The following is a 24,615-nucleotide window of genomic DNA, read 5'->3' as shown; positions in this document are numbered from 1 at the left end:
GAAAACAGAGTGAAAAGGAGGATCTCCGAAAACAGACCACAAAGAAGTATCTTAACTATTTCAATTTAGTGGCATACACTGTAGGCATCAGTATTTTATAACAGAATTTGCAACAATATAAAATTCATACTATTGTAATAAACTATACAGTAGTTTAATTGAATGATAGATCACTGTACCTCAATTAACCCTTAATCACATCTTGCTCAAAGTTGAAAGGTCTATCTCATCACTACAAATAACAACTATAAAACTACTAAACTTTTATTTTATTCTAATGCTTAATTTATATAATCAGTTCAGAGTTGCTCAGTAGAGTTGTTGAGTATAAATATCATTAAACATGTCAAGGATCAAATGTAATGACTTAATCCACTACAATTTCTGGATTTTTGTCAAACCAATTTTACAAACATTAACTCCCTTGCACACTAACCTCCTTCTTGATGACTATTTCCTCTCTTTTTTCCATATTCTCTTGCTCAAGTTTCATCAGCTCTCGTTGTATTTTCTGCCGTTTCATTTCGAGGGACAACTCATGATCATAATCATAGTTAACATCCCCATTATCAGAATCTGTAACACAAGTCACCATGAAACTACAACAGCTATACATTAAAAAAAACCTTCGTAATTTTCCGTTAAGTACTAAAGTTCTCTCCACCGATCCAAAAACACAAGACTACCAAAATTATGAAGTCATAAATAATTACTTAAAACAGCCAGGGAGATTTTGAAGCTTCATATTTATCACAGGCTAGCTATGTTTAGTTTATCTGCAAAAAAAAAAGTCCTTAACTCTGGTTAAGTGAGTTCTGAGGTTTAGGATGTTTCAAAAGGAATAAGGAGGGAGATAAAAAGGGGAGGTAGTGGCATTGTTACTCAAAGAGACATTGTGACCATAACTCCCTGACCTTTAGCATAGTCAAGGACAAGGATAGGAAAAGACAGTATGGGAAAGTGATTAATTGAGGGAGGGGCTAATTACAATGGTATTAGGCAGGAACTCAGCTGCAAAAAGGCAAGACATTGTGGTGGGATTGTCTACTAAATCAGTGTGAGTGTAAGTCAGAACTAGCAAGACAGCGATCATTCTAATGGGAATATTCCATAGGCCCCCTTAATAGCCTCTGAGATACAGAGGAGCAGGCAAGAGGCAGATTTGGAAATAACAAACAAGGTTGTTGTCATGGGTGTTGTCAACTTCCCTAATATCAATTAGCATCTCCTTAGCACAAAAGGTATAGGGAGGACAGAATTTGTTAGGTGTGCCCTGGAAGGATTCCTGGCACAGTATGTTGACAGGCCAACTAGAGGAGAGGTCACACTGCATCTAGTACTAGGCAATGAACGTGGTCAGATGACAGAGCTCTTGGGCAAGCATTTTCAGACATAGTGACCAAAACTCCCAGACATAGTCATGGACAAGGATAAGAAAAGACGGTATAAGAAAGTAATTAACTAAGGGAGGGGCTAATTACAATGGTATTAGGCAGGAACTTGAGAGTGTAAATAGGAACAGCTGTTCTCACAGAAATGCACAGCTCAAATATGAAGGTTGTTTAGGGATCACTTGCATGGGCTACTGGAAAGGTTTGTCCCACTGAGAAAGGGAAAGAATGATAGAAACAACAGTTAACAAAAGAGCTGGAAAATTTAGAAGGATGCATAATTAAGGCTTAGGAAGCAAAAATTATGTAGAGTTCTTGAGAATTATAAAGTAGCCAACAGGAAATTTGGGAGAGCTAGATGGAATACAAGAAGGCCTTGGTAAGTAGGAATAAGGAAAATCCCAAGGTATTTTACACGTACTTGAAGAACGGGGGATGTAGGGTTGCTCAGGGATAGAGGGGAAAACACGTGCTTGGAGGCAGAGGAAGTCCTTAATGAATATTTCACTTTAAGTGTTCACCAGGGAGAGGAACTTTGATGAATGTAAACAATGGGCTCATATGCTACAGCATATTGAGGTTAAGAGAGATAGTGTTGCAGCTTCTGAAAAACATTAGGATAGATAAATCCCCAGGGCCAGGTGGGATATAATCCAGGTTACTATGAGAAGTGAGGGAAGAGATTACTGCTATGTAACACAATAAATTTCATGATATATGCCAGTGATATTAAACCTGATTCTGATTCCCTGGGCACAGGAGTAGTACCGGAGGATTAGAGGATGGCAAATGTTGTTCCATTTTTCAAGAAAGGTAATATGGAAAATCCTGGGAATTATAGACCATACATCTCTTACATCAGTGTGGGCAAATACTGGCGAAAATTCTTATGGACAGCACTTAAGAGCATTTAGAGAAGCATAGACTTATCAGGGATAGTCAGCATGACTTTATGAGGGACAGGTCGCACCTCACAAGTTTGACTGCCTTTTTTGAGGAAGTGACAAAACAGGTTGATGAAGGTAGATGTGGTGTATGTGGATTTTAGTAAGCAGTTTGACAAGGTTCCTCATAGTAGGCTCATTCTGAAAATCAGATAGCATGGGAGCCATGGAAACTTGGCTATGGGGATTCAAAATTGGCTTGCCCACAAAAGGGAAAGGCTGGTGGCAGATGGGGTCTATTTTGCCTAAGAGGTCAGTGACTGATGGAACTGTTCTGGGACCCTTGCTCCTTGTAATTTTTATATATAACTTGGTTGAGAAAGTGGAGGGATGGGTTCGCAAATGACATGAAGATTGGAAGTGTTTTTGATGGTGTATAAGATTGTAGGTGACAATGGGAGAGATGGTGCAGTTGGACTGAGAAGTAGCAGATGGTGTTCAATCTGAAAAAGTGTGAAGTAATACTGGAAGATTGAATTTGAAGACCAAGTACAAGGTTAAGGAAGGAGTCTTAGCAGTGTGAAGGAACAAAGGGATCTTGGAGTCCAAGTCCATAGATCCTTCAACAAAGTTGCAATGCAAGTTGGTACAAGTGGTTAACGTGCCATGTGTTGGCTTTCATTAGTAGTGGGATTGAGTCCAAGAGCGGCGAGGTAATGTTGTAGTTTAATAAAAGTGGTTAGACCATCTTGAAGTACTGTGCTCAGTTCTGGTTGCCTCAGGAAGGATGTGTAATCTTTAAAGAGAGGTGCAGAGGAGCTTTACCAGGAAGCCGGTAATATTAACTGGTAAATCTTTGACTGTGGGAGGAAACCAGAACACCCGGAGTTACAAGAGAACATACAACCTCGAAGCTCCGACGCCTTGAGTTGTAATAATGAGATAATGAGTCTTGTGAGGAAAGCTTGAGCAAGCTAGTGTTTTTTTCTTTGGAGTAATAGAAGATAAAAGGTGACGTGATAGAGATGTATAAGATTATGAGAGACATACAGCAGACAGAGTAGACAGCTAGCATCTTTTCCCCTGGATGACAATGGCCAATACCAGAGGACGTCCTTTGAAGGCGAGTGATGGAAGGTTTAGGAAGGATGTCAGAGGTACAGTTTTTATTTTACACAGAGAATGAATGGTGGTTGCCTGGAACACACTGCTGGGGTTGGTGGTATAGGCTGACACAGTATGGACATTTAACAGACTCTTAGATAGGTGCACAGATGTAAGAAAAATGCAAAGTATGTGCTGTATAGGAGGGAAGGGATAGACTGATCATGGAGGAGGTTTATATTGGTCGGCACCACATCATGGGCAGATTACTTATATCTGCTAATATCCTAAGGCATTAATTATTTTGCTACTTATTCTTGTTCCTCTATAATTTTGGCCCTGTTGAGAGTTTAGGTATTCTCACTAAAGGTGTACGGTGGATTCCAGTTAATTGGGACACCTTGGGACAAATATATTTTGGCTCAATTAAGCGCTGCCCCAATTAGCTGAAATTTCATGGAAGTAGTTAAAAAGGTTTGAAAAAAAAGATAAGCTACCACTTAACTGAACAGCAAATTAGATTTTTTAGATTTAGATTCAACTTTATCGTCATTGTGTCGAGTACAGATACAAAGCCAATGAAATGCATTTAGCATTTGACCAGAAATACAAAGAATAGTGTTCTTTACAAAATAACTGCGAATAAAAAAAGTGCTACAGCACACAAATATGAAAGTACTGAGACAGTACAATACGGATGCAATACTGCTTAGCGCTGTGATGCGAGGTTCAGCAGTGTCACAGCCTCAGGGAATAAGCTCTTTCTGTGCCTGCTGGTGAGGAAACGGAGGCTCCTGTTGCGCCTACCGGATGGGAGGAGAGTAAAAAGTCCATGGTTAGGGACCATTATGTATTTAAATGAAATACAGAACAAATGAGAACACTATTAATACTACTATAGTATTATGAAACTGGATATTAGTTCCTAATAGTTCTCAATGGAAGAATTAATCACTGTTGTGATTGACTGTACATTAACAAAATCAGTGCAGATAATGGACTACCTACATTGTCTCCCTGAATGAAGTCAAAATAAAAAAACAAAATGACTGAAAATCACTGCTTTTGGAATCTGTGTCCATTGGCCCAAATGGATAGCAGAACACAAGCACATGCAAGTGACGCTATTTAAAAACTGTTTGCTCCATAATGTCTAATGACTGTTTCTGGCATCTCCAAGCCTGAATACTTAAAAACACAGTGAGCAAAACTGTTCTGAACTGTCTTACTGCTTATTTCTCGCCAACTGTCAGTGACAAAAATCGTTGCTTTCTGAACACAAACACACACAACTGACTCTATTTAAAAACTGCTCCAAGCAAGGGGTAGCATCTAATGGCCACACAAACACGCAAGACTGACGCAAGTTAGAAACTGTTCAGCAACAGTCTTCTACCCCAATTAAACAGCATATTCCAAATTCCAAAGGGAATCTCAGCTATTTTCTCTATTCGTTTTTGTTCTTTAAGAGTTGTCCCAAATAAGCGGCTGCCCCGATTAACCGATGGCCCAAATAACCGGAATGCACTGTATTAGGAAAATTCTTAAAAATGCTCTGCACTAGATTCACTCAGAGTCCCCTCCACAATCTATCTGAAATGTCTTATTCAGCCCAGTGAGTCCTACTTCCTCTCTAACGAGCAAGCACAAAATTCTTACCTCTCTGCCTCACCGTGCAGGCACATTCTATACTCTACCAGAGAAAGACAAGTGACAAACATTTAGGGGGAAAACCGAAAAAAAAAATCTGTTTTGTGCTTTTTTAAACAAGCTCTTTAATTGCACTGTCATAGACTTTAGTATGTCACCTAAGACTCTTGCAAGTTTCTGTAAATGTATGGTGTGTCACAGGCTGGTGTGAAGGCTCCAATACACAGGAATACAAGAGGCTACAGAGGGTTAAAGACTCAGCCAGTTCCGTCACGGGCATAATCCCCCCACCCCCAACCATCAAGGACACCTTCAAGATGTGGTGCCTCAAGAAGGTGGCAGTCATCACTACGGACCCTCACCATTCTACAGGCCATGCCCTCTTCTTGTTACTATCTTCACAGAGGAGATAGAGGAGCCTGAAGATCCACACCCTATGATTCAGAAACAGCTTCTTCCCAACTGCTATCAGATTTCTGAACTTTCCATGAACACTACCTTGTTATTGCTTTTTTCTGCAATATTCATTTATTTTGTAATTTATGTTAAGTTTATATTTTTGCACTATTCTGCTGCCACAAAATAAATTTCACATTATATAAGAGGGCGATAATAAATCTGATTCTGACTCAGTGCAGCCCGGGAACATGCTCTTCCACCCACGATGTCTGTCATACTTTATTTGTTAAACCTACCTACAGTTAGCTTTGTGACAGTCACACATTCTTTTACAAATTTACAACTGCAATGTCCACAATTAAGTATTATCTGATTATAGAAATAAAGCACAATTTACCATCCCTGCCTGTTTCCCACTCAGCTGATTCTTCCTCACTTTCTGGGGTGCGCTCCTTTGTAATTTTCAGATTAGCGTCATCTTTTTTCCGGCGTCTGCTTCTTGAAGTATCCCTCTAAATAAAATAATTTGTTTTATTGTACTGCAGAAAACAAATATCACATTTATTATGGATTATTTCCTCATATAAACTTGCTACAAATGTAGCTCTTGTATATAAGTTGGCGAGTCTTGTAAAAAAACGTGATGAGTACTAAGAGCTTTCTGATGCTCAGTATGGACACGGTGCACTGAGGAGCCTGCTTATTGCTTCATAACTTTATACCTCTATAACTCTATACTGATGAAAGTGGTTGTAATAAATTTACAAACACTGAATTCTTTCCCACTGTTTCCTTCCTTTGCATGTAACTCTTATCTGAAACACAATTTTTTTTTGGGTCTAATAACTACCAAATACCACTTCAACTATTTTTGGTTCTATAGATAAAAAACTATGGAATGTTTTCATTTTATTGTAAAGGGTAGTGAGAATAAAAGCAGAAAGTTTTGATGCATCTTCATACGGCAGTGTTGAGATCCTACCTACATAATTTAGGTTCTCCATGTTTAATATACATGCACCAAGGCAGTACAAAGATTGGCTAGGTTGTCTTCTGGTTTGAAAGCAATGATGTATAAAGAAGGATTTAAAAGGTTGGAGCTATACTCACTGAAGCTTAGAATGACAGGTGATCTTATGTGACATAAGATTCTGGGAGGGAATAACAGGATGGACAGTACGAATGATGAACCCCTAGTGGGAGTTATCTAGAACCTGGAAACATAATTTAAGAATAAAGGTTCAGCATTTATGATGGAAATTGAGAAAAGTTTCTTCTCTTGCAGGGCTGTGATTCTTGGGACTTCTCTCCCCCAGAGAGCTATGAAGTGGAGTCATTAAATAAAATCAAAGCAGACATTTACAGATATTTAAACTACAAGAGAGTTGAGGAATACATGGAGAGGAAGGTACAGCTGAGAGCAAGACTAGATCGGCCACACTTAGGAGGATCCAACCGGACTACTCCTATTCTCATTTCCTATGCACTTCAATGGAACTACTCAGGCTACTCACCCATAGATTCTGCATGGAAATAATAAATCAGTTTATTCTACTCTAATTCCTTTTGAAAGAATTACATATCCTTTCACACTACACTTTTTAACTTCAGTAATAATAGACACTGACTAAAATATTTTCAACTACAGCCCAAACTGGTGCAACAACCCAATTCTTATTTACTAAAAAAATTTCAGCAAGTTGAACCTAATTTTTATTTTGTGACATAAATTAATTCCCAATTAAGATCATAGTTCAAGTTAACTGGAACATTGCTTTTCATTATAACTTCGAAAATGCAATCATTCGTACCCTTGTTGGAGATGAGGATTCATCCTGGGATCTCTTCTGTGGCTCGGATTCTACATCTTGCCTTTTATTCTTCATTCTCTCTCGCAAATCACCAGTTGGTCTTTCTGGAGATCTTCATTTTGACAAAAAAAATGTAACATATTCACAAAAAGTAGAAATTCCTTTAAGGGCTTTTTTGCTTCTATTCTGCCACAAAATATCATAAAGGATTGTGTACAACGAACATGATAGGTAGTCATAAAGAGGTAGTTACAGATGTATGATTCATCCATGCACATCCCAGACTTTTAATTCAATTCTGCAATTTGGATAACCGATTTAGATTGAACATTAATTCTGTACCAAAATGTCATGCACAACCAAATATACAGATTTGATGCTAAAGCTTTTTCTAATTCGCTCTGGGCCATCACGAAATATTGAACAATATATTCTACAAAATTTAATATGCAATATGAAAATTAAAGAGTACCATAAATTCAAGCACATTTATAACTAAACATATCATAAATAATTGTACTTTTCTCTACTTACCTGTGATTTAAGTCCGTTAAGATATGGACACAGAAGCGCAAATGCTTTGTGGAAGTTTTAATTCATATATAAATTCAGATAAGTAAGGCTTGAACAAGTTAATTAACGCATGTGCAGTGATTGTTTTGTATGTTTGCTTGATATCAACGAAGTGTTTTACTAATGATTGTATTGCAGCTCAACCAGTATTTTATTTGTTTCAACCACATGTTTAAATTAACAGTAATGCCGAGTATTTATCCAAACATTTCATTCATAACATACATGATCTTAACGTGAAAAACCTTCAATACTATGCTTAAGAACATAAGAAATAGAAGCTGTAAGAGACCATATGGCCTTGTCCAGCCTGATCTCCCATTCATTAAGATCACAGCTGATCTGGCGTGAACTCAGCTCCACCTGCTTGTCTTTTCCTTAAATTCTCAATTCCCCTGCTATGCAAAAACATCTAACTGTGCCTTAAATATATTTAATGAGGTACCCTCTACTGCTTCCCTGGGCAGAGAACTTCAGATTCACCACTCTCTGGGAAAAGCAGTTCCTCCTCATCTCCATCCTAAATTTATTCCCATGAGATTAGAACCACTAGTTCTAATATCACTTACCAGTGGAAACAACTTTCCTGCCTCTATCTTATCTAACTCTTTCATAGTTTTATGTTTCTGTTAGATCCCCTCTCATTCTTCTGAATTCAAGCAAGTACAGTCCCAAGCAACACCATCTCTCCTTATAGACTAACCCATCAGCTCCGGAATCAACCCGATAAACCTCTTCTGCATCACCTCCAAAGCCAGTATACCTTTCCTTAAGTAAGGTGACCAGAACTGCATGCAGTACCCTAGGTGCGGTCTCACCAGTACCCTGTGCATTTGTAGCAAAACCTCCCTACTCATAAATTCAATCCCTCTAACAATGAAGGCCAACAATCCATCTGCCTTCTTGACAACCTATTGAGCCTGCAAACCAGTCTTGATGACCTCACATTTATCAATGTACTCCATCTGCCAAACCCTTGCCTATTCACTTAAACTATCTACATCTGTGCAGACTCTCCACCTCCTCTGCACAACTTGCTTTTCCACTCAATTTAATGTTATCAGCAAAATTAGATATGCTACAATCAGATTTTTCTTCCAAATTGTTAATGTATATTGTGACAGTTGCAGGCCTAAACACCAACTTCTGTGGCACTCCGCTCACCACTGACTTAAGGTTTAGATAAAAAAAAGTATAAAGGCAATTTTGTATTTAAAAAGGTTCCAAACATATCCCCGACCAAAATAGATCACAACTCATCATACATTTGCATGACATTATGGTCTATTTTTATGAGTTTCTGTTTTGCTTTATATTGGGTAGCCTTCATCTAAATGACAATATTTTATGATCTGCCAGATCTTATCAGTAGTGAGACTACGGACTATAAAGTAGAATATCACATATCTCACAAATGAGCTTTTAAAATTCTAATGCATGGAAGTTGAATTGTTACTCATGTAACAGATATTATAGCTCTAAGAAAGTTTAAAAGCTCCAACATAAAAATACATATATTGCACATATTACATACACGATGGATAGTGGTAACAAAAAAAAATTCAAAATTGCAAGCCTACAACTCATTTGGACCAGTGGCACAAGCGAAGTATTCAGCTGCCCTCATGGATTGTTTAAAAAAATTAGTTCCTTTCACATGAGAGGGAAGGTCTGAATTCAAGGACTTGTCATTCACTGCTCACAGGGATGCTAATACTTTATGAGATCATAATATCTATTTTTAAATCACAGCAACATCACCTTGACATCATAAAATACACTGCAACATATTTTCAAGAACATTAATTCTTACATCTTTCTATAAGAAATAAGCATTAAAACACATCGAGTTGACGCTAACAAAGAATCTATAACACTGGATAGCCTTCACCCAAGTTACCTCTTAGAAATGTCCCAAAGCACATTCTGAATTGTTAGATAATGCTGGCAATCTGTACTCAATTAAGCAATCAAATGGCATTATATGAAAATAATGGAAACTAATTAGTTTCAAAGTGTCAGATCCACAATTTCCCAATCACTCAACAACACTAGTAGATTGGGGAACCTTGTCTCTTCTCCACTGCAATGTGGAATTGTTATTTAATGTTAACGCTGCAATGCCATACAAGATGTACAGCAACCATAACAAACTGGAAGCACTAAGAAATAGAAGCAGGGTAGATTGCTGTCCCCTCATGTATGACTTACACAAGATCTTCCCTCAATGCCACTTTCCTGTATACACCTTATATCCACTGACTCTTAAGATGTATAAAATCTATTGATCATGGCCTTGGTCAGTCACTCAGTGTATTCAAGCACCCACAGATCTCCTCAGTAGGGAATTCTGAAGATTTACTATCTGTGGGGTGATGGATTTCTTATCTCTATCAGTGATTACTGGTTTTGGACATCCTACTAGGGAAAACCGTCAACTCATCTAAGAATCTTGTACATTTGAATAAGGACAACCCTATTCTTCTAAATTCAAGGGTATGGACTCATTCTGCTGAATCTCTTCTCAGACAATAAACTCACCAATCTAATAATCAATATTTCTGATGCAGTATCAGCTGGGTCTTAGATAATTAGAAAATGCAGTCTCTGTTCTTATACTCAAAATCCTCCCTTAATAGTCTCTAAAAATTGTTTGTTTGTACACAGTTCAAAAGTCAAGGTCCCATCTATCAATAGATTCTCAGACAGTAGTATCGGAAATGGCGCAAGAAAGTGGTGCTGAAGTAAAAGATTTTACTGAATAACAAGCAAACACATGGTGGTTCCTGTTTTTATTAATTATGTTTTTAATTCTTTCTTATTGCACAGTTATTGCACACGGAATGACACTCAGGACTGTGAAAAGCTCTTCTTGCGGAATGTGGTAAGACATGAACACCTCCAGTATCCCTGACAACTACACCTGCAAAAAGTGCAGCCAGTTGCAACTTGTTACAGACTACATTAGGGAAATAGAGCTGGAGCTGGATGAACTCAAGATCATTCGGGAGGCTGAGGAATTGATTAACAGGAGATATAGGGATGTAATTACACTTAAAGTGCAGGAGACAGGTAAATAGGTGACATCAGATGACAGAAATGAGATAGGCTGCCAGTGCAAGGTACCCCTATAGCCATTGACCGCAGTAAAAAGTATATTGGTTTGGATACTGTTTGGTGCCATAACCTAGCAGAGGGAAACCACAACATTCAGGTATTTAGTGCTGAGTCTTGCTCTGTGACTCAGAAGGGAAGGGGAGAGAAGAGATGAGCGTAGTGATGGGGAATTCATTGCTTAGGGGAATAGAAAGGAGGTTCTGTGGACGAGAATGGGATTCCCAGATTCTATGTTGTCTCCCAGATGTAAGAGTCAGGAATATCTTGGATTGAGTCCATAGCATTTTTAAATGGCCGTGGTCCACATCAGTACCAGTGACATAAGCAGGAAGGGTTACGAGGTCCTGTAGAATGAGTTCAAAGTTAGGTGCACAGTCAAAGAGCAGGACCTTCAGAGTGGTATTCTCAGGATTGCTATCCATGCCACAGGCTAGAAATAGGAAGATAATACAGTTTCACACGTGGCTAAGGAGATAGTGCAGGAGGGACGGTTCAGATTCACAGATCATTGAACTCCCTTCCAGGGAAGGTGGGACTTGTACAGATGGGATGGTTTGCACCTTAATTCGAGAGGGATCAATATACTTGCAAGAAGTTTGTTGTGGGGGGGGGGTTTAAGCTAGAGCTGCAGGGGGATGGGAACCAGAGTGCCAGGAAAGCTAGCGATGGTTGTGGAGAAAGAAAGTGTTAAGCCTAAATACAAAGATAGGAACTGTAAGGTTCAGCATGGTGGAACTAATGTTCTGACTTGCATCTATTTCAATATAAGGAGTATTGTAAGTAAGATAGATAAGAGAGCATGGTTATTCACATGGAATTACGATACTGTAGCTATTAGTGACACTTGGTTGCAGGAATGGCAGCTCAATATTCTGGGGTTCCATTGTTTGAGACATGATAGAGGGGGAGGAGTGGCATTACTAGTCAGGAAAAATGTCATGGCAGTGCTTAGACAGGACAAACTAGGTATTGTCTACTGAAGCTATATGGTTGGAACTGAGAAATAAGAAGGGGATGACCATTTTAACAGCATCATATTGTAGACCACCCAACAGTAAGCTGGATTTAGACGAGCAAATTTGTAGAGATAGCAAACAGTTGCAACAAAAATAAAGTCATGATAGTGGGTGATTTTAACTTCCCACATGTTGGCTGGGACTCCCATATTTTTAGAAGAACTGGATGGGATAGAGTTTATCATATGGATTCAGAAAATGTCCTCCATCAATATATAGAGCTCTCAACAAGGGAGTGCAATGCTATATCTCCTACTAGGAAACAAAATAGGGGAGGTGCAGAAGTGTGTGTAGGGGAACATTTTGGATCTTAGGATCATAATTCCATTAGTTTCAAGATAATTATGGAGAAGGATAGGACTAGTCCTCAGGTTGAGAAAGGCCAATTTTGATTGCATCATAAAGGATCTGGCAGGTATGGATGGGGTTAGGTTGTTTTCTGGAAAAGGTATGCATGGTAAGTGGAAGGCCTTCAAAAGTAAAGGGCCAATCAGCATGATCATCTATGCATAGAGCCAAAGGACAGGGGGAGATCTTAAATGAATTCTTTGCATCTGTATTTACTTGGGAGACAGACACAGAATCTATACAGCTGGGGCAAAACTGTAGTGAGGTCATGGACCATATCCAGATTGGTTGCTGCTTTGAGGTAAATTAGGGTGGATAAATCTCCAGGGCCTGACAAAGTGTCTGACTAGAACCTTGCAGGAGGCTAGTGCAAAAATTACAAGGGCCCTGGCAGAGATATTTGAAATGTCCTTAACCACAGGTGAGGTACTCTAAGAAAGACTTCAAGGATAAGCCATGAAATTACAGGCCAGTGAGCGTAATATCAGTATTGGGTAAGTTACTGGAAAGTATCCTTAGGGATAGAATATATAAATATTTGGATAAATAGGGCATGATAAGGAATAGTTAACATGGCTTTGTGTGTGGTAAATCAAGTTTAACCAAGCTTATAGAGTTCTTTCAGGAGTTTACCAGGAAAATTGATGAATGGAAGGCAGTGAATGTTGTCTACATTGTATTAAGCAAAGCCTATGACAAAGCCGTGCATGGGAGGTTGGTCAAGAACGTTTACTCTCTTGGCATTCAGGATGAGGTAGCAAACTGGATTTAACACTGGCTTCTCAGAGCGGTAGTAGAGATTTGTCTCTCTGACCAGACGCCTGTGCTTGTGGAGTGGCGCAGGAAAAGGTGCTGGGTCCATTGTTGTTTGTCATCTACATTTTGATAATGATGTGGTAATAATGAATCAGTACATTTTTGGATGACACCAAGATTGAGGGCGCAGTGGACAGTGGAAATCTAGCAGCTGGCAATATAGCAGATGGAATTTAATGCAGACAAGTGTGACATGTTGCACTTTGGGAGGACAAACCAGGGTAGAACATATATAGTGAACTCCAGGGCACTGAGGACTGCAGAGGAACAAAGGGATTTGGGAATATAGATCCATTATTTCTTGAAAGTGATGTCAGAGGTAGATAGAATCATACAGAGAGTTTTAGGCACATTAGCTTTCATAAATCAGAATACTGAGTATAGCAGTTGGGATATATATTTAAGTTGCATTAGACTTTGGGAGCCAAATTTGGAGTATTGTGTGTAATTCTGGTCCCTACCTACAGGAAAATAGTAATAAGATTAAAAGAGTACAGAGCAAATTTACAAGGATGTTGCCAGGAAGGGTTGAATTGGTTAAGACTTTTACCCCTGGAGTGTAGATTGCAGGGAGATTTGATAGAGGAGTACCAATAGATAGGATAAATACAAGCAGGCTTTTTCCATTGAGACTAGGAAGACTAGAACCAGAAATCATAAGGGTGAAAGGTGAAATATTTAATGAAACTTGAGAGGGAACTTCTTCACTCAGAGGGTGGTAAGAGTGTGTAACGAGATGCTAGTGAAAGTGGTGTTTGCAAGTTTGATTGTAACATTTAAGAGAAGTTTGGATAAGTACACGAATTGGAGGGGTATGGAGGGTTGATGCAAGTCGGCAGAATAACAGTTTGGCATGGACTTAATGGACTGAAAGGCTGCAGTGCTCTCTGACTCAATGTTCTTCAGACAAACCTACTGCTCAATCCTCCTTTAAGATGCTCTCAAAACTTATCTGCTGCTTAAATTCTGGCTGAGTTCTTCCAGTATTATCCTCAGATTCCATGTTCTTCAGTTTTATTTGTTTCTTAAAACTTATCTCTTTGTCTAAGGTTTTGATCATCTTTTACCTCTTTATGATGGCTTGGTATGTAATAACACTTCTTTGAAGAAACCTGGCCCATTTTACTGTATTAAAGCAGCTAAAGTGGTGCTAGAAAGTTTGTGAATTAAATAAATAACACAAAAAAATTATACTTGTTCATTTATTTATTGAGGAAAATGATCTAATATTACATGCATTTGTTGGAAGAAACATGTGAACCTCTGGGGTAATGCCTTCTACAAAAGCAATTTGGAGTCAAGTGTTCCAATCAATGAGATGAGATTGGAAGTGTGGGTTGTAAAGGTGCCCTGATCTATAAAAAGACACACAAAGTCAGGTTACTGACAGAGCCTGCTCTTCTCAAGAAAGATCTCTTTACGGGCACCATGCCTTGATCAAAACAACTTTCAGAGGACCTTAGAATTGTAGAGATGCATGAAGCTAGAAAAGGCTACAAAAAGCAGTTCTAAAGACCTAAGGAAAGTCAGTCCACAGTAAGAGAAATTGTCTACAAATGGAGGAAACTTAGTACTGCTGTTATTCTCCCTTGGAGTGGGAATCCTGCAAAGATCACACAAACAGCACAACGTGCAATGCTGAAGGTGGTGAAAAGAACCCACGGGTAACAACTAAAGACCTGCAGAAATCTCTAGAACTTGCTAAAGTCTCTGTTCATGTGCCCACTATAAAGAAAACACTGAACAAGAATGGTGTTCGTGGAAGGACACCATGGAGGAAGCCACTGCTCTCCAAAAAAAAAACACTGCTGCACAACTCAAGTTTGCAAAGGACCACCTGGATGTTCTACAACACTTCTGTGACAATATTGTGTGGACATATGAGACAAAAGTTGAACTTTTTTGCAGAAATGCACATTGCTGTTTGCTGGAAAAAGGGCACTGCACACCAACACCAAAACCTCATCCCAACTGTGAAGCATGGTGGAAGGAGCATCATGGTTTGGGGCGGCTTTGCTGACTCAGGGCCTAGACAGCTTGCAATCATTGAGGGAACAACAAATTCAAAATTGTATCAAGATATTTTACAGGGGAATGCCAGGGTAGCAGTCCATCACATAAAGCTTACTACAAGTTGGATAATGCGACAAGACAATGATCTGAAACATACGAGTAAATCAACAACAGAATGGTTTAAAAAGAAGAAAATTCGTGTTTTTTTGGAATAGCCAAGTCAAAGTCCTGAACTTAATCCTATAGAAATATTGTGAAAGGACCTGAAGCATGCAGTTCATGCACGGAAGCCCACTTAATTCCCAGAACTGCAGCAGTTTTGTAAGGAGGAATGGCCTAAAACTCCTCCAAGTCGATGTGAAGGACTGATCAACAGTTATCAGAAACGTCTGGTTGAAGTTATTGCTGTACAAGGGGGTCACACCAGTTACTGAAAGCAAAGGTTCACATACTTTTTCCAACAAATACACGTAATATTGGATCATTTTTCTCAATAAATAAATGAACAAGTATAACTTCCTGTGTTTTTTATTTAATTGGGTTCTCTTCATCTAGTTATATGATTTATGTGAAGATCTGATCACATTTTAGGTCCGTCTGGTTGAAGTTATTGCTGTACAAAGGGGTCACACCAGTTACTGAAAGCAAAGGTTCACATACTTTTTCCAACAAATACACGTAATATTGGATCATTTTTCTCAATAAATAAATGAACAAGTATAACTTCCTGTGTTTTTTATTTAATTGGGTTCTCTTCATCTAGTTATATGATTTATGTGAAGATCTGATCACATTTTAGGTCATATTTATGCAGAAATAGAGAAAATTCTACAGGGTTCACAAATTTTCTCGCACCACTGTATATGAAGACCCTTTAAGACTGTTTCGTCAATTGACAATGTCATAATCAATCAATCCCAGGTCCATCGTCATACACTATCTCCAAATCCATCAATTTAACTTTTTAAGGTGTCTGTCAGTTGTAATGCCATTATGCTTATTCCTCAAGCTCAGAAAGCAAATTAAGATTAACATTTTAAAAATTATATAAAGTACTAAATGAAAATTAGAAAGAACAAGGAAAGGAAATGTATGTAGCTTTACAACAGAATTATTAAGATCACGTAAGCTCTTAAAAAATCAGTTATGTTTTACCTTCTATATGTAGTACTGTATCCTTTACCTCTAGGGGAGGATCCATGAGTAAACCTACAAGTGTTCCCATATGGACAATGACCAGTTTTCATCCAATTACGACATTGCGTCTAGGTTAAAACACAGGGAATTTTTAATCATACAATTGTTGACAACAATTTTTAAAAACATGTTTACCCAATACAGTACACAGAGCTTGCACTTTCTATAATTTTAAACACAAAATCCTCTGCCTCATGGACGTGGTAAGGTAATTTTGTGCACAGGTGTTAAAGTTCATTACAGATATTCAGATGTCTCTCTCCTTCAGTGCACAATTCTTGAGACAACTCTTTAACAGGTTACTTACTGAGTGTGTTGATACAATAGAACACACACATAGAGTTGCATATGCTCACGAGAGCAAACAACTCATGAAGGCATTAGTCAAAATGATAAAGTAACATATCTGAACTAAATTGCTAAATTTGAGTTTATATAAACATTTCTAAATTCATGTAAAACTACAATGCAAACTGTGATAAAATTATAAAATTGTCAATTAAAATTCTGTTGAAGGCACAGCTAAAGAGAATTCAAAGTCAGTACAGCACACATCAACTTTCTCAAAATCCCCATCCCAGGTACTGATTTTCTAGTTTTAACAGAATTCATAGTGAAATTTAAAGCTGTCAAATATTCCATTAACCACAAAGTACTGTAAAATGAAAAAAAACTACCTAATTAATTATTATATCCCAAAGTAAATGAAGTTAAATTTTTAGAAATCATCTGCAGCTAACTTGTAACTTAGATATCCAAGGAATGAATGACTGTTAACTTCCAGCTGTAATTAAGCCTGACATGATATCGACTGTTATAAATAGAATTAACCAAATTTTAATAATCATCAGGCCAATTTTACCTTTGATCTGGCTCATCAACTAACACTAGAAACTAGATACTGCTCATATAGGATTCTGAAAACTAGATAGACATGTGCCTCCCTCTTGCTCCTGGATCATGCTGCATATTTAATAGCTGTCAAACAATAAAAGCATTTTTCAAATTATTAACTTTAATTAAAATGCATTGCAGAACCTGGCTACTAATACTGTGAACAAGCTGTTTTTGCCTCCATACAATTTCATGTGAAATAAAAACACAGCTTTAACAAAATACTTAATCTAAGGAAATGAGAACTGCCCAGAACTGGCTCACTCTCTTAGAATAAATATATTCTGAAAATAGCTTCTTGAATTTCATTACATTATGTCATTTTTGAAGTAGTAAATACAGAATCATTTAAATTTACCCATTAGATATTCCAATTCTAAAGGTTTTGCGGGGAGGGGTGATGAGTAATTAAGTGTGTTATACAAAACCCTAGTTTTAGAAGAATATATCCACCAACCTTCATAGCACCTTAATTTAATTAAAGCAACTCGCACATTTTCTCTGTTTCGAACATAAAATGAATCTGATTCAGAGTGCTGCCTTATCTAGGAAAATTAAAACTTCTGGCATGTTTAGAAACTAAGGAGGTAAGATCTGTTTTATAATCATTTGTGCAGGTAAGAATGACAAAACTTCAAATCATTGATGAAAGCCATATTTTGTTAAAATTGTTATGATGGTACAATTAAAAATTCCTAACTATTTAATATAACTATGAAAAGAGTACACAGGTGGGTCTGAAAACGAATTAAGAAATCCTTAGCAACTACAATAAAAAATGTACCTTACAATGGTTTAAAGCCAACAAAAGCAAAACTTTCATATATGAAAGAATGGAATTTGGATGTCTTTGCTGTATAACATTATGTCATGTACAGATTATTTGAATGTGAATACAAAGACAAAGATCTGTAATATAATATTGACTGCCAATGTTCTGAATTCATCTACAGTACTTTACAAAATTATTTCTCTGCAATAATCCTGTATTGATTAAAGAGTACATTTATATTAAGCATATGTTTGTTTGCATTGCTAATGAACGGGAATAAATCATTCATAGATATGTAACACCTGCTTTATTTTATTCAATTAATTATTACTCGGAAATCAGCAGGATGAGTTTTTTTGAAGTGAATTAAGTTAATAAAATGAACATGCCAACATGCCAAAATTAATAAAACCAACAGTGTTTACCCAGATGACACCAGAGCAAGTTGAGAGATCAGTTGTCAAATAATCACAAAATCCAATGTGGCTAACCAGGGCTGAGCCAGCTACAGATACCTACAACAATGGCAGCAGTCTAGGCGAGCTGGTAGAATCACAGGTACTGTTACCTCACCTTATAACTAGTTCAGTTCTTCCCCTACTCCACTTAGCAACCTAATTAAAAGTATGCTAAAACATGGCATCAGCCAAGATTCAAGCGTATTACTACTAGTCTATCAATAACAATGACAAATGATAGTTGTTTTCTGATCAGTAAGTTTGAAACCCATGAACACACAACTCCACTGCTAGATTTTGAGATAGCCTGGTGCATCTCTAAACTGCTGGAAATCATTACACAATAAATGTGTACCAATGTTAGCACAAATTTTACGAGAACATTTTTGATCTCATTATAAAGGTATGGCTAAAGGTCTACATGCTCTTGGGCTAAAAGGTATAATTCACATACTCACAAAATAAGCATTCAAATAAAATTGGTGTTGAGAAGGTGACTTCTAAAGTCATACTAAATATAAGAGATGAACCGCCAGGAACTATAAAATATTACACAGTAGTCGACATATTGTATTTTCAGAATATATATAAAAGCACATATGCAACAGACTATTTGAGTATAATTATGAAAATAGTGACATTTGACACTAAATTTTGTGGACATTTGATACAGCTTTACTGTATGAATTTGAAAACTTTCTCCTTTCCATTAAGTCAGTAGTGTCTCACAACCATCACCCAAACTTGGCCTTTATTTTTAATTTTTTATAAGGAAACATTTTTCAAAAATAACAGAATGGGAAGAAATTTTATGTTGATCATTCAATAAGGTAGTGATAGGATTTAAGAAAAAAGAATTGGCATTAGCTAGAATAAAAAATATACAACAGACACAAAAAGTAATGATTCACTAATATCAGTAATGAATCATTAATTCACAATAACTTTTGATGTTGCAATTCACGCTTCATTTCAATGTGTCACATCTGAACCTATTCATAAAGTGCAAAGTAAAAACATAATATTTTCAAAATAATTCAAACCATAAGATGTTCAACACATATTTTCCATTTTACCTTAAAATTTGAGCTCCAGGGAACTGAGTAACACAAGTGTAACTGAATGTACTTTTGTGAATTTGGTTATCAAGGTGATATACAATTGGAACTATTTCCCAATTTTGGTATTGGTTTCAAGTACTTCAAGATTTCATATACCTTAGAAGGGGAGTATGGCCTGTTCAAAAAAAATGTATTGCCATTTCAGAGAATAATCCTCTGGGATAACAATGGAATTTTGTGTACTTCTTTCGCCACCAACTATCTTGTTTTCTCAGTGAAGACAGCTGCCAATTGACCTGAAATTAATTTATTTAAATCCATAGCCATGATAAAAATGGGAGTTACAGTGGAGTTCATGATATCTCAAACACTGCAGAACCTAACTCCTAGATCATTCTTTAATTCTCAGCTGCTAACCACAATTATATTTGCAAAAGATAATGAAGGTGATGCAGTTATTTAATTCTTCAAGTTGCCAGAGGTTTCCATACAGGAGTTCTCATATAGAAAGTTATGGTTTTCAATCTGTTGAAGAACTGTGGTGTAAAGACCTAACTTATTGACAATATCTGCAAATAATCAAGATAGTGCACACCAAACTAGCTATAGAGATATAGTAGGTGTCAGAACATAAAAGTACAGTAAGAGGACTGATAGACACGAAATAATTAATATTCTAAAACACATTTGATAGTTAAAACTTGATGTTCAAATACAATTGACTTCAGGATTTGATTATGCATCATAAAAGTATTCAGATATTTCAGGATTTCCCACTGGGCCTATTTATTGTCTGGGTTAATGTTTTGGCTCCATGGAAATTTCTCTACTACTCATGTGTTTGTTTTAACAGTCAGAAGGTATTTATTACAGATTAAAACTCACTCAACCTCTTCCAGAAGCTCCAACTTGCAATTAATTTTAACATTATTCTACCCTGACACTCAACACTTCCTTAAAAACTTCATACCCTTAAATCATAAATTGCTGAACAACTATTAGTTACATATAAAATTCAACAGCCCTAAGGCTACTGATAAATGTTTTATAGTGTTTAGGGCAAGCAAAGATGTACAAACTTCTTAAAAAATGGCAGGAGCTACTGCTCTGGAATATTATGCAGCTAAAATGCATTAAGTGCTACTAGTAATTATCTTTAAATTAAGGATATATGATACAGTGTGCACACAAATATTAGAATGTGGATTTCAGCATGCTCATTTTTCAGCTTTAAGAATGGTATATATGAAAGTGGAGAAATAAATTTCTAAATGGGACAAACTAATTTAAAGTTTGCATCTGAAAATAGTAATTCAAGATCGTTAGATTAACTGATGCAGCAATTAAATGTAAGTGTACCAAATGATATATTAAGTTATTTGTTCCTGTTTATCTTGAGCATCCCTTTAAGAAAATATTTAGTAGAAATACTGAAAAATAGAAGCTGTCTCAGTCATGAAATACTGACCTCAGCACTTGTCCCTGTGCTAGGCCCAAGCCTTTCAAACACACTGGGTCTACGAGACGTGCTCTCAGAAATGGTCTTTGAATTTTCAACTGTAACCTTCCGTCTCACTTTTGACATTCTGATTCATTGGAAGCTAAAAATAAAAAGACAACCATATGAAAGTGTAAAGGACAAAATTTAGCTTCTTTATTCGAACGTTTAGCTATAACTATGATAAACTGAAAACTAAAGCATCAGATGTAGAATCAAGTAGATTATACAGTCAAAGATTGTTTCTTTGGGAACATAAAGTTGCAATTTGAAACACAAAGATTTATAAAAATAGGTTTCTTCTTCGCTTTAAAATTGTTCTGTTGTTTGGTCGATTACACTTGCTGGGATTGTCTGCATTATATTTCGAAGTTTATTCTGCAATCTTCATAGCCGTAATAGTCAAAAGGCTATAAAATCAACACGAATGCTGAAAAGTTCAACACATCTTAGATTGTCCATTCAGGGGGCCTGAACATTATAATAAACAGCTACCCATTCAGAATAATAGATCCTCTTTAAAAATAACTTCATGAGATCAGTACCAAATTTACCCAACCTTACAAGCTCTCATTGGTCATTGCGGGGGAGATTTCTTGTCAGGCTTACATAAAAATGCCGGCTGGTGGCATAGTGGCATCAGCGGCAGACTTCAGAGTGAAGGCTCCTGAGTTCGAATCCAGCCGGCTCCCTTGCACACTTTCCATCTGTGCTGGGTTGAGCGTCAAGCTAACAACTCGACCTTGTAAAAATAAGAAAGCCTGCTAAAAAAAACGCCACTAATTGTGGCGTCCCGATGACTCCACTTGGAGTTAAGGGCTTTCTTCTTCTTCTTCTTCTTACATAAAAATGTTAATAGTTATATTTTAGAAACAACTTGCAAGTGCCAGTACTGGGGCTGGATGTTACTTGCAGCAAATGCATGTTGCCATTGTATCTGTGCTGGCAGTAAATGCATGTGATGTTGTCAATCTTGCCAATGCAGAAAATGCCTTAAAATAAACAATGCAGTTAACACCCTAGCAGTGAGGCCTTAATTACTTGGCTGCATTGGATAGGCTACATTGTACTCTTCCACTATATCAGATTCCTGAGACAGATTATTTATTCTGTGTTCTTTCATGGGAAGAAACTTCCTTGAAGTGCAACATCCAAAAGTCACCTGGAGATCTCTAACTGCTCAAAGTGAAAAAGGAGCAATTGTGAGGGTGTGGAGAACCTCAAGGCCTTGCTTCAGGAGCACGCAGTATCTCTACACAAGCAACAGAAGCGCATCATTTCACAACCATTTATGTAGAAATACAGCACGCTTCTGAAGCAAGACTCTGAGGTTCTCCACCCACCCTATTAGCCACCCACTGTCCTATCTGTAGAAGAGACTGTGGTTCGCATATTGGCCTCATCCACAAAGCTGGAGTGGAAGCAAGTCATCTTCAATCTCAAAGGACTGCCTAAGAAAAACAGTTAACAAAAAGGTGTAACAAAACAAAAGGCCCATAGATATGCATAAACAGTTGCATGAAAAAGTTTGTGAACCCTTCGTAATTACCTGGTTTTCTGCATTAATTACTCATAAAATGTGCTCTAAGATTCATCTAAGTCACAACAATAGACAATAACAATCTGTCTATTGTCACATAACAACACATAAACAATTGTATTTCTTCTTGTCATTACTGAGTACACCATTTAAACAATCAGTCTAGGTTCAAAAAAAGTATGTGAACCTCTGGGATAATTGGTGCTATTTGTATTCAGGTGTTCCAATCATAGTCACATGAAATTGGAGGTGTGGGTTGTAGTGGTGCCTTGCCCTTATAAAAAAGTCCAGTTATTGACAGAGCCTGCTCTTCTCAAGAAAGATCTCTTTATGTGCACCATGTCTTGATCAAAACAACTTTCAGAGGACCTTAGAAGAACTCTAGAGATGCATGGAGCTGGAAAAGACTAAAAAAGCATTTCTAAAGACCTGAGTGTTCATCAGCCCACAGTAAATTATCTACAAACAGGAAATTCAGTACTGTTGCTACTCTCCATAGGAGTGGGTTTCCTGCAAAGATCACACTGAGCACAACGTGCAATGCTGAAGGAGGTGAAAAAGAACCCAAGGGTAACAGCAACAGACCTGCAGAAATCTCTAACATTTGCTAAAGTCTCTGTTCATGTCTCCACTGTAAGAAAAATACTAAACAAGGATGGTGTTCATGGAAGAACACCTCGGAGGGAACCAATACTCTCCGAAAAAACATTGCTGCACACCTCAAATTTGCAAAAGACTACATGGACGTTCTGAAACACATACCTGGGACAATACTCTGTGGACAGATGAGACAAAAGTTGAACTTCTTGGCAGAAATGCATACTGCTATATTTGGAAGAAAAAGGGCACTGCACACCAACATCAAAACGTCATCCCAACTGTGAAGTATGGTGGAAGAAGCATGACGGTTTGGGAGCTACTTTGCTGCCTCAGGGCCTGGACAGCTTGAATTCATAGTCATAGTCATGGTCATACTTTACTGATCCCGAGGGAACTTGGGTTTTGTTACAGTTGCACCAACCAAGAATAGAGTATAAATATAGCAATAAAATTTTAAAATTTTAGAATTAGAATTCAAAATTTTATCAACACATTTTATAGGAGAATGTTGGATAGCCATTACCTGAAGTTATCCACTACCTGAAGTTTAATAGAAGATGGATGATGCAACAAGACAATGATCCGAAACACAGGAGTAAATCAGCAACAGAATGGTATAAAAAGAAGAAAATTTGTGATTTGGAAGGCCAAGTCAAGAGCCCAGACCTTAACCAAATTGAGATGCTGCGGCGAGGTATCCAGAAATATTGATGAACTGAAAAGTTAATATGGAGGAATGGTCTAAAATTCCTCCAGGCCGATGTGCAGGACTGATCAACAGTTACCGGAAACATTTGATCGAAATTATTGTTATACAAGGGAGGGTCACAGCAGTTACCAAAAGCAAAGGCTCACATACTTTTTCCAACAAATATATGTAATGTTGGATCATTTTTCTCAATAAATAAATGAACAAGTATGTTTTGTGTTATTTATTTGATTGGGTTCTCTTTCTCTACTTTTAGGACCTATGTGGAGACCTGATCGCATTTAAGGCGGTATTTCTGCATAAGTAGAGAAAATTCTACAGGGCTCTCAAACACCACTATAACACTGCTTGTAAAGGAAGGTCAATAAATGTTATGCCTGTTCTGTTGGGGTGCAGGATATGTAACTCAACTTAATACTTTTACATAACAAAAATCTATTAGGATTTGTCTTGAAATTATTTATTGATCACAGATTATGAATGATCTATATTGGTCTCAGCGCCACTCCCATAACTCAGTTCCTCTAACATTCAAATCTTTAATCTTCAACTTAAAGCTATTTCAATATATGACCTCCACCATCTTTTGGGGGCAGACAATTCTAGATATTCTATACACCTCAGTTTTACAGAAACTGATCCCGATATTCACCTCCCCCAGCCCCCACCTTCCACCGACTCCACAGTCATCATAGATTCACCTCTAGGAAACTCAGACACGCAAAGCACTAGGACCGGATGGTGTGAACCCCAAGGTCGTGAAG

At 37.4% G+C, this 24,615-nt stretch overlaps 1 protein-coding gene across 1 annotated transcript in view; it reads right to left on the bottom strand.

The window, feature by feature from the left end:
- The window catches only part of zc3h13 (zinc finger CCCH-type containing 13), a 134,864-nt gene that overhangs the window by 88,735 nt on the left and 21,514 nt on the right, over positions 1–24,615 (bottom strand). The window contains exons 3-6 of the mRNA XM_063052533.1: positions 16,278–16,387; positions 7,240–7,351; positions 5,826–5,940; positions 437–576 (exon numbers count right to left, since the gene is read on the bottom strand). Coding sequence (XP_062908603.1) covers positions 437–576; positions 5,826–5,940; positions 7,240–7,351; positions 16,278–16,387 — 477 coding nt within the window. The remainder of the gene's footprint in view (positions 1–436; positions 577–5,825; positions 5,941–7,239; positions 7,352–16,277; positions 16,388–24,615) is intronic.

Source organism: Mobula hypostoma, chromosome 6, assembly GCF_963921235.1.
Source record: "Mobula hypostoma chromosome 6, sMobHyp1.1, whole genome shotgun sequence".
In the NCBI taxonomy this organism is placed as follows: domain Eukaryota; kingdom Metazoa; phylum Chordata; class Chondrichthyes; order Myliobatiformes; family Myliobatidae; genus Mobula; species Mobula hypostoma.
This window is presented reverse-complemented; position numbering and strand designations above follow the sequence as displayed.